We start from the raw sequence: 10,823 nt of genomic DNA, 5'->3' as shown, positions 1-10,823 counted from the left end.
AGTACGAAGCTCGAGCTCGACTTGACGCACATACTGGATATCCAAAACACAACTCGAATTCAATCGAGAATGAAACATCACTTTCGAGCTTAACTCGAATTGAAAATCGAAAAATTTGAAGTCAACTCGAATTGTAAATAAGTCCGAGCTGGAGTTTAATAAGCTTGAATGTTTTTCCCCTTTATTTTGTCTACACTTGCCTGTTTTTACTAACTATTAAAGAATACAAAAGAAAAATAAAAGCTCGCTTAGTTTCATGAACATGTTGAGCTAAGTATTTACGACATCAACTTGATAAGATACTCGAGTAGCCCGAGCTCTAGTTTGACTTGAAGTTAGGCGACTCAATCTCAAGTGATCATAAAGTCGAGTCCGAGCTACACAAGTATGTCGATTCAAAATCATCTTAGGCTTTATTTATTTATATTTGGTGCTCTGGAATATGAAATGGCAAATTTCTATGGTGAGATTGTCATATCATCAAAAGCTGAAATTGCATGATTGGTGAGGCATAAGCTCGCACTGATTGATTTAAAAGGCACGAAGTTTCCCAAGCCAAATGAGCCGAGACAATAATTAGGGCAAACCTATTCTGATCATGATGCCCACTTGTGAAGCTTTGAGATGCCCTGGAAACGACTGTATGATTTCCAAATTAACCTTGCTGATTGAACATACACATTTTTCCTTGCTTTTTTGGAGCTTCTTTCCTCTTTCTTCGGCATAATCACAAGACACGAATACCTTAAACAGGAACGATAGACATTCGATTTGACATTTAAAATGACTAACTTTGTCTCGTATCCACGAAACCGTCTCAAGCGATGCCGATTGAATGCACGAGAACCCAAACCCTCCTTGATTGTACTTTTGGGGAATATTTCAAATCGACGAATATAAATATGTATTAAAAAAAATTGCTAATCATATGACAAATAGACTTTGATTGCCGATGCCTACCGAATTTCCTTTTTTATTTTATGCTTTGACAAAACACACTTCGTTCTAACCTAACTCACCATCATCACTAAACCCGATCTGGCCCAGCCCGGCCCAATCATATGGTTATATCATGTTCGGGTCTTGTCTCGGATCGAGTCAAGCACACACGTTCAGTTTTTCGAGTTGGGTCAGGTATCATGAAAAACCGACCTAACCCAACCCATGGACACCCCTAGATATGGTGATATAATGACTTAGCTTCTTGAGATCATATATCAAATTGGTATATGTCCCAACCTCTTCTGTGTGTGTATATATATATATATATATATAAATCTAGTACGCATCATAATTTAGGTGCTTTAATATCAGTGTCTATTAGTAAGTTACGCGGTCAACAAAATCAATTGCTTGTGAATATAATTCTCTTTTAATACCTCTTTTCTTGAAATAATCACAATATCCTGGAACATTATATAGCTTATTCCTGGGGTCCGGTGGCTTATTAAAGTCTCAAGAAGAAATTTAAAGATAAGAAAAGGTTATTTTAACTTGGCTGATGTTGATTTGATAGTTACAATCCGGATCGTGTAAGAAGTGTGTAGTCATCGATTGTCTCTCATATGCATTGTTAGACTAACAATGAAGACGATTGCTGAACCACATCTAAGTTTTGTGTATAAAAATATATATATCATGGATCACGTGTATCAAGACGATGTACTACTTTGAAAAGATGACGTCCTTGCAATCTTCATTTTCAACCTTCAATTCAATGAAAATAAAACAATTCTATAAGTGATATTAAAACTTTCCCGATCCGTTTCACGTGGCCAAGCCAAAGGTGACGACCATTTGGAATGGGTTTTGACTTAAAGGGCCGGTTCTCGAGTAAAACCGATGGTTCGTGGTGTGAAACGGAAGACCGGATCGGTCAAGGATGCCTCCACCAATTTTTTGCCGAGCAACCAAGCTGGTTCTCGTGTGAATTAAGGCCGGTTCGGTTTGTTCCTAGGCTGGACCGGCCCTGTTGCTTAGTGAGCGCGATTACAAAGCTGAATTTAAGGGTCATCGATTTCAAGGTGGGTCGATCCCTACCTCGAAACCAAAAACTAGACTATCGAGAACTAGCCCGCCTAGTCTTGGAACCAAATCAAACTGGTTCCAAGGTCGGTCTCAAAACCGGTGTTTTCTTTTATTACCCCACAAGTGGGAGTTTTTCAACATTAAAAGAAAAAGATAATTTTACTAATTAGGGTTTTCCTTATAATAATTTTTTAAAAAAAATTAAGAAATCGTGACTGATCAGTCGATCCGGTCGGTCCGGTTCCTTATGTGGAACAGGGAATTGGGCAAGTCCACTTAGGAACCACCTAGAACAGGTGGGTTCGGTCCAGTTCCCACGCTGGATCGGGACCGATACACACCTCCAGTTGAATCCTAATATTGACTTTGCAAATTTTTCCATGACGAGGAACCGTCAATTTTAAATCGGTAAATTTCCCGTTCACAATATGCGTCAAAGTCCGAATGGGTGACCCAAACGCGGACACAACATGTATGGTCGCGCCTAATTCGATCATACGTGTCGGCTCCTTACCCGATTAAAGTAAAGATATATACGGTTCTATTTAACTTTTTTCTTTTATAAAGTTTTAGTGTGAGTTCTAACTGTTACTTCCTTTTGCTGCTTTAACTGTCGCTTTTCAATTCCCGGCGAAAGTCTTAACTGTTGCTTGAAGCATGAGGTCAGGTCAGGGACAGGTAAACATCGTATCCTCCATGAAACCTCTCGCCTTTTTTCCGAGTTCTCGGATCATCGCGACGAGCAGAATAGTGGGTGATGAGTCAGTGGATGAATTCACCACGCTCTTACCAAAAAGCAAAAGTCTCCAATGTCCACCACCAAGATCAGCTGAGGAAAAGAGATGGAAAAACCAGGGAAGAAGAGCAAGAACAAGAGAGCATACACCACGAGTCAAGGCTCTTGAGGAAACCAACCCCCACCATTAAATTAAGCAGACCCGTCTCCTGCAAAAGTCCAATTTCAACTTAAGTAAACATTGATTCTCTTCCTCGTGATATTCCCATTAACACTCCACTCAAATCTAACCTCCCTCAAATAAAATAATCTCTCCTTCCTCTCTCTCTCTCTCTCTCTCTCTCACAGTGGGGGAAGGGTGTCTCTTGTCTGTAACAGTTCAGTTCCTCCGTGAGTGGGGTTGCTTGTGGTACACAGGGCATTTCAATTCGTGGGTCGGTTTCAGTTCGTGGAATTAATTTCGTGTTGGTGGAGAAGTAGGCGTTTATGGGTTCAGAGTCTCTGCGGGTTCCAGAGCATGTTGTTTATTCACAGAGAGATTGATTAATTTCTCTTCTTTCCTTCTTTGTGTTTCCTCCACCACAAGGGAAATTTTTTATTTATTGCTTTTGCTTTGCTCGCACTGTACGCGGGGTCTCTCGTTTGCTGATCTGATTCCCTTCCTCTTCGATCTTGCTTCAAGTGTTATCGAGTCTGTAAATTTAGCAATCTTCTTTTTTCTTTTTTTTTTGCGGAGTTTAATTTATGTTCTTCAATATTGTATTTGGGCTGGAGTTGGAATTGTAAGGATGATTGGGATTTGGTGTTGAATGAGATGGGGGTGGTGATGCAAGTGATCACTGTCCAGCTGGTTCAACTATTCATCATTACCTTTGCTTCGGCTGTTCCGGGATCTGCAGGTACGAAAGATTTCTTGTCTTTTTACTTGTTATACTGTGATGTTGGGCACTTGGTGCCGCTGCTGAACTCGACGTTTGATCTAATGATAACTTGCTGTCTTGGTTTATCAAATTTCACTGAGCTGTAAGGTCTTGTAACTATAAAGAGAGTTGCACGAATCTGCCCCTTCGTTTCTCACTCCTAATGTAATGCTGTCGCATTTAGTGATTCGTCTGCAATGACTAAGCCGGAGCATGAATTAAGAATAGGTATCTGGTGAAGGCACGTCAGATCCATACGCTATTGTTCTTCTCTTGATTTCAACGTGCTATTTTCAGTGTGGTATCATGTAACAATCGCACTCAGCTGTCCTTGATTGCAAGTTCTAGCTCAATGTTTTCCCGAATTTTGATTTTTACGTTTCAGCGCTATCTCTTCACAGATAAGCTTTTCATCGGGGAATTATTTGCTAGATCATGGTTGACCGGATGAACGGCCATTAGGCATGGTTTGCATAGATAGATATTTATGCTGCATTTCTTCGTTTATACAGGCTTTTCTAATTTACTATTTTCTGTCATATAGTTGGTTTGTGCTAAATCTACCTTCAGCATAGACTCAAATCTTACTCGGACCAATTGAAAGCTAAATGGATTTTAAGCTTTCAATTTTTTGCATGGGCAGTGGAATAGCCTGTGAAATGTTTTTTTTTTTTTTTCTCTCCAATCCATTTCGGGGTCTCCATCTACTGAGAATTTCTCTGCTATTCCTCCAATAGAAGGAGCGGAGGCTTCTGCCCATCAAATGAAGTCACTCAAAAGCAGCGCACCAAGTCCATTATCTTATCCCAATGGTAATTTCTCTGTCTTTAAAAACTTTATAAATTTCAGTTGGTTTTAATAATTGAGCTTCTCTTTTCACAATTTAGGGTCAAATTTGCACTCTCCACTAGCAGCACCACCTCTTTTGTCTTCCTCACCGTCCCCAGACCAAAGAAGCGCGAATGAAAATGCACCGAGCTCCATATCTCAGCCCAGTGGTATGTGACTCTGAAACTGCTGGATCCTTACCCTTCTTGATATAATTTAAGCCTCTTTTCTAAATCAGGGTCTATTTTACAACCTCCACTTGCATCGCCACCTTTGTCTGCTTTGCCGCCTTCGAAGACTACGGAACTTGTACCATCCTTGTCACCAAGTAATCCACATTCATCGTTTCCACACCCGTTGGTGCCTCCGCCAATGAGTATCGAAGGTGGGGCTTTGGCTCCCCCGCCGAGTGAATCTCCTGAGAAGGCACCAGTACATGTAACTCCTGCAGTCTCTCTAGCTCCTGGTACATACCAAATTGTTCTATTATGTTTTACTCGTGATATGCGACTATTGTCATTCATGAGCTGTCTTTTGTCGTTGTGATGTTCAGCTCCTACTTTAACACCTACAAAACATCCACCTGCACAATCACCAGTAGACAATGCTAGTATTCCTGCAACTTCCCCACCAGCTGGACACCAAAGAAATGATTCAGCAGGCCATAGTCCCGTCCCGGAAGCAAGTGTCCCAGGTAGGTGATTAGCATTTTTAATGATTTTCATTTAATTTGCTCCGACTATATTTAATCTGTTCATCTCCAATAACAGCATCATTTTCATCTCCACCAAGAAAAATAGGACAAAGTCCGCCAGCAGAACGTCCCGCGATGCTTCATATGACACCACCTATACCACCCGGTGCGCCTCAAGACATAATCTTTAATGGATTAGCTTTCCAACACAGCATTTGTTGTTAAAGGTGTTTTTTTCTCTTAATAAATCAATTGCAGTACCAGCAGCATCTCCGTCAAATGAGGGGACACAAAATTCCCCGTCGGTCCACCCACATGCACCTGCAGAGTCTCCATCCATAGTAGCAGGTACCAACTAAAATATAGGTATAGTGATGTAGCAAGAAATCTGAAGCCATTGTGCATAGAAGAGATGTGGCTTATTGCGTCTATAGGGTATATATACAGCTAAAAAATCAGATTCTTGGTAATATATGGTTACAGCTCATATATTGACATGTTTTCAGCGTCGAGTTTTCTGTTTTTATGGTTTCAAAAGATTAATGAGACATCTATCAAGCGCTATTGGATATATAGGATTGGAGGAGCCATGATTATATGATTGATGTATCTGGCTTGCTCGTTCCTGACTTTCTTGCTTTAACTTTGTCCATCTTTATCAATTCCGATTGATTTTTGAGTAGCAAATATGATGCTTCATTTGTCCTATGTGAGATTGCAGGCCATCACATATCTCCTGCATCACCTCCGCTGAAGAAAGGTGACAAGATGCCTGTTGCTCCACCTCCGAATGATGCAGCCACTGATCTGCCTCCTATGAAACATCCACCTAAAGGTAAAGGGATGACTGCGTGCTGTTTGTGAATACCAACAAGAATCTTGTCCTCAATATACTGAAATTTCTCTGACAGGTTCTTTTGATGCTGTATCTCCTTCTGTGCACAAAGCCAGCGCTCCCGCTCCCTCTCTATTATTCCCTCCAAGCGAAGGGCATCGTTCACCTGCATCTTTAGCTCCAGCTTCATTTGTTAACCATCATCATGTTGGGAAGGCCGTACTACCTCCGAGCCATTCGCCTTTGCCATCTAAAGGTGAGCTTTCCATCATTTCTTACTGATGTGTCTAAGTCAGGACTCAGGATTGTGTGGGCTAAGTGGTGAAAATAGAGCTCAGCATCATAGATTTATTCGTGCAGGTTCATCTGGCAGCGTAGCTCCTTCCCCACACACAATCCATCATATCTCTGCCAATGCTCCCTCACCTCCTCCTCCATTACCTTCCAGCAAAGGGCATCGTTTTTCTGCAAAGTCGCCCTCGCCCTCATCTGACATGCATCATGACGGAGGGAACAAAATTAGCAGTCCTCCTCCTTTCTCCGACCATCCAGGTTCCACGAGTCAAGTGGTTTAGAATTGCAATTGGGAATCATGTGATGACCAAATAGACCTGTTGCATAACTGTCGCTTTGATACTGACTCTTTTCTTTCTAATATCTGTTAGGTCCAGTTTCCGCTCCAGCTACACTTCCGAGACATAAACAAAGACACAATGCTCCTCCATCACTGAGTCCAGGTAGGCACATACTTAATATGTTAGAGCCATTTAATATGATGGAACCCAACCAAATTATTACATCTGACGCTTTCCTTGGTCAGGCTCTTTGGTTTCACCAACCCATTCCACCAATTCTCCTTCGAAGAGTGATTTACCGCTGGCACCTTCTCCATCTCCAAAAACTGCATCTGGCCATCCCAAAAGTAAGAGAAAATGTGGTATTTCTCCATTTTAGATTGATTAGGATTATTCTTTCTATCTTACTTTGCTGTTGTTTGATGCATGTGGTGCAATTTATCAAGTTTCTCCTTCTAAGCCTCCATCGACAAATCTCGTAGTGCCACCTCCACCTCCTATTCGGGCATTACCTCCCCCACCTCCAAATGAAGGTTAGCTGAATCATGTTCTGCTTTTGTTTACTCTGGTGCTTACAGCCAGATGTCATGCCTTCGCTATTGTTGAAGATGTAAAACTAGGGACATTCTTTTCTGCAGATTGTTCAACAACAACATGCATGGATCCATACACAAATACTCCCCCTGGGTCCCCCTGTGGCTGCGTGTGGCCTATGCAAGTTGGTCTGCGCCTCAATGTTGCTCTTTATACTTTCTTCCCCTTGGTTTCGGAGTTGGCTGAAGAAATTGCTTCAGGTGTGTTTATGAAGCAAAGTCAAGTCCGCATAATGGGGGCGAATGCTGCCACTGAGCAGCCCGAGAAAACCATCGTGCTAATTGACTTGGTACCGCTGGGGGACCAATTCGATAATACTACCGCTTTCTTGACTTTCAACAGATTTTGGCATAAGCAGGTCTTCATAAACGCTTCCTACTTTGGTGATTATGAAGTCCTATACGTGCGATATCCCGGTAATGTTTTGTGTCAGTCATGGCGCCTGTCAGTCACTTTTTCCCTTCATTTATGACACTAAGTTGATCTTGAGACAATGCTGTATACTTGTATTGGGTTTACAGGGTTACCTGCATCTCCGCCTTTGCCCCCAGATGCTACAATAATTGATGGTGGGGCCTACTCCGGCAATGACAATAATGCAAGAACAAATAAACCTCTCGGGGTAGATGTGCAGAAGGGGCAGCATAATCACGGGCTAAGCGGTGGTGTGGTTGCTATTATTGTCCTATCTGCCCTTGTTGCTGTTGTTTTATGCTCTGTTGCTGGTTGGATTTGGGTAATGAAACACAGAGATCGAGCTTTTCAACCTGCACCGACTCCCCAGACCTTGTTACCATCTGTTGCAAAGTCACCAGGTAATAGTTAATCACCAACAGTGTTAATCGGATGTGCTGTTGTGATATTTTCGCATGGACCAGAGCATGCGGAGATTGGTAGGTGGTCCATAAATAAAAACTCCAGAAGAAGTTGGCCAAATACTTGCACATAACAGGACTATTAATGTAACAAGAGGAATTTCAATTTAGTGCCATTTTCAGAAAGATGAGTCCTAGTAGATGTCCCATATTTTAGTACTAGAATTGACAAGAACATTAACTTGGTTTATAATTTGTAACAACCCTAGGCTATGATTTCGATTAAATATTGCAAGTTTGGGTCAAAGGGAGTTCTCCCGTTCTCACTATGGAGGCCAATGTCTTGCAGTTAGGGCAGGGTCTATCCCCAGAAGTGGCCCGAGCTCTGCCTCGTTGTCATTTGGATCTAGCATACCGACTTATGCAGGGTCTGCTAAAACTTTCAGCGTGAGTGAAATTGAAAGAGCTACTGATCATTTCAACGAGTCAAGAATACTTGGCGAAGGTGGCTTTGGACGTGTATATAGTGGCACTCTTGAAGATGGGACCAAAGTAGCTGTGAAAGTTCTGAAGAGGGAGGATCAACAGGGTGGCCGGGAATTTTTAGCCGAAGTCGAGATGCTTAGCCGCCTACACCACAGGAATCTTGTCAAGCTAATTGGTATATGTACGGAGGAACGTGCCCGCTGCCTTGTGTACGAACTTATTCCAAATGGCAGCGTGGAATCTCATTTGCATGGTAGGTATAGCATAGATTAATATGCAACTTTTCTCTAGTATTAACTTATTTTTGTCTCTCTCTTCATTCTGCTTCATGAGGTGTAAAGCCAGTGTCTATTTTCCCATGCTTTCAGGAGTTGACAAGGAAGCTGCCCCACTAGATTGGGGTGCTAGGATGAAGATAGCGCTTGGTGCTGCTCGTGGTTTAGCCTATTTGCATGAGGACTCGAGCCCACGTGTTATACATAGGGACTTCAAGGCCAGCAACATATTATTGGAACATGATTTTACACCCAAAGTGTCGGATTTTGGTTTGGCTCGCACCGCTATGGATGAGGAAAATAGACACATCTCTACACGTGTCATGGGAACCTTTGGGTAAGAAAATTCCTTTCTTGTTCAAATAGTTGCTTTGATTTCCAATATCGTATTCTTTGGTTAGTTCTAAATGTGTTGGTCGTAAATGTTGGTTTAAAGCAGCATAACATCAGTAATTTGAGGTCTCTTAGGGAGATTGGTATCCTATTCTCTGGTACATCCATCTTAACATCACAAGTTAGAATTCAAATCAAACTTTGTTCTTGCAAACTTTCGCTGGACTTGTGGTCTCAAGAAACTTGTGCGGAAGGATCTGTTAGCTTATAGGCAATTTATTCTTTGATGTTTGGCCCTTCAAATGTGACCCTTTGAGATTCTAAATTGTTTGCTTGGAGATTCTATGTAACCACAATACTGAAATTCTCTTCATATGTCGATTGCATCCAGGTATGTTGCTCCCGAATATGCCATGACAGGGCATCTTCTCGTGAAAAGCGACGTCTACAGTTATGGAGTGGTACTCCTCGAGCTCCTGACAGGAAGAAAGCCGGTTGACATGTCACAGCCACCCGGTCAAGAGAACCTGGTCACCTGGGCTCGTCCGCTGCTCACTAGCAGAGAAGGGCTAGAAGCAATTCTAGACCTGTCTCTGGGACCTAACGTCCCCTTCGATAGCGTGGCCAAAGTGGCAGCGATCGCTTCAATGTGCGTGCAGCCTGAGGTATCACACCGTCCTTTCATGGGTGAGGTCGTGCAGGCGCTAAAACTAGTATGTAATGAGTGCGAGTGCGATGAGGCTAGAGAGGCCGGTTCCAGAAGCTCTAGCCGAGAAGATTTGTCCATTGAGTTGGATCCCAGGGCTGGTGCTGGCTCTGGACAGTCGCAGCATCCTTTACAAGGCAGATACTCGGATCCAGACTGCGATTCTGTCAGTAATAGTGAGCGAGGAGTGTCGGTTTCGGATTTTCTCGGCACATCAGCAGGGTACACAAGGCCCATCTCAGGTTCATTTCGGAGGTATTCGAGCTCGGGTCCTTTAAGAACGGGAAGAGGAAGGCATTTTTGGGAGAGACTAAGGAGATTGTCCGGAGGCAGCGCGAGTGAACACGGCGCCTTTTTGGCGTTATGGCCAGGTTCCAACTGAGGGAGGTTTCTTGGCCGACAAGAATCGACTCAAGTTCCAACCTTTAGCGATTTCTTTGTTCTTGGATTTTTTCCGGATCAACCAGCACAGCGGTCCTCCACGCCACGACTACAGCTCGCATCAGCTTGTGATTGCAAAACAGGAGAACCGGTCGGTGCGAACCGACAGTCCGGCATAAATGCTCGGCACCGGCAGGATGTCATCAGGCCTAACTTAATAAGGGGATATGAAGGAGGAGATGTTACCGACTGAGCTTTTCGCTGGGGCCGCGAATGCACGGTTATGCTAGTTATGGAGGGGATGGCTTTGTTTCATTCGGTGTAAATTTCTTTTGTTGAATTGTAATTGGAGAGAAATGAGATAGCTGGAATGAAAAGCTCCAAGTGCTGAAGTGTACAGAACGTTAATGGTGAATGAAGCACTTCGTTCACCAGACCGCATCTTGTCGATGAGCTCCTGAATGAAAAGAGGTCATGTTGACTGTTGAGACCTGTGATATCTTCGTGTAAAAATGGGTTATAAACCATTTCGCTCTTTCTTGCCCTTGCCTCAACCTTGCGCTAGCTCACTTCGCGCTCTTACCTCAATTTGGATATCAATTTTTCTAGATTATGTA

General features: G+C 42.8%; 1 protein-coding gene across 4 annotated transcripts; it reads left to right on the top strand.

Annotated features, from left to right (window-relative positions):
* The first annotated feature begins 2,677 nt into the window (after window positions 1–2,677).
* Window positions 2,678–10,703, top strand: LOC115684609 (receptor-like serine/threonine-protein kinase ALE2). 4 transcript variants are annotated; one of them, XM_056310668.1, is made up of 18 exons: window positions 2,678–3,663; window positions 4,422–4,496; window positions 4,572–4,682; window positions 4,751–4,978; window positions 5,066–5,206; window positions 5,283–5,372; window positions 5,465–5,554; window positions 5,928–6,041; window positions 6,118–6,297; window positions 6,402–6,593; window positions 6,707–6,778; window positions 6,862–6,963; window positions 7,063–7,149; window positions 7,255–7,626; window positions 7,732–8,025; window positions 8,375–8,764; window positions 8,880–9,123; window positions 9,511–10,703. In XM_056310668.1, the coding sequence occupies exons 1-18, from the start codon at window positions 3,579–3,581 to the stop codon at window positions 10,205–10,207; spliced, it is 3,564 nt and encodes a 1,187-aa protein (XP_056166643.1). In that variant the 5' UTR covers window positions 2,678–3,578; the 3' UTR covers window positions 10,208–10,703. The 4 variants fall into 4 exon arrangements, with proteins under 4 accessions (XP_056166643.1, XP_056166642.1, XP_056166641.1 ...); XM_056310667.1 differs by having other exon boundaries at window positions 2,678–3,664; window positions 4,381–4,496; window positions 6,154–6,297; XM_056310666.1 differs by having other exon boundaries at window positions 2,679–3,664; window positions 4,381–4,496.
* Window positions 10,704–10,823: the final 120 nt, after the last annotated feature.

Source organism: Syzygium oleosum, unplaced genomic scaffold (genome assembly GCF_021117445.2).
Source record: "Syzygium oleosum isolate NSW1041296 unplaced genomic scaffold, Sole_v2.1 Sole_v2.04, whole genome shotgun sequence".
In the NCBI taxonomy this organism is placed as follows: domain Eukaryota; kingdom Viridiplantae; phylum Streptophyta; class Magnoliopsida; order Myrtales; family Myrtaceae; genus Syzygium; species Syzygium oleosum.
The sequence above is the reverse complement of the archived record's forward strand: the minus strand, read 5'-3'. Positions and strand labels throughout refer to the sequence as shown.

What these genes read in the sequence shown, in the direction of transcription:
- LOC115684609 (XM_056310666.1), top strand. Translation starts at nt 3,579, where the DNA reads ATGGGGGTGGTGATGCAAGTGATCACTGTCCAGCTGGTTCAACTATTC. An exon ending in TGCAGTCTCTCTAGCTCCTG is followed by an intron (nt 4,979 to 5,065) that starts GTACATACCAAA and finishes TGTGATGTTCAG; the next exon opens with CTCCTACTTTAACACCTACA. An exon ending in CCTATACGTGCGATATCCCG is followed by an intron (nt 7,627 to 7,731) that starts GTAATGTTTTGT and finishes TTGGGTTTACAG; the next exon opens with GGTTACCTGCATCTCCGCCT.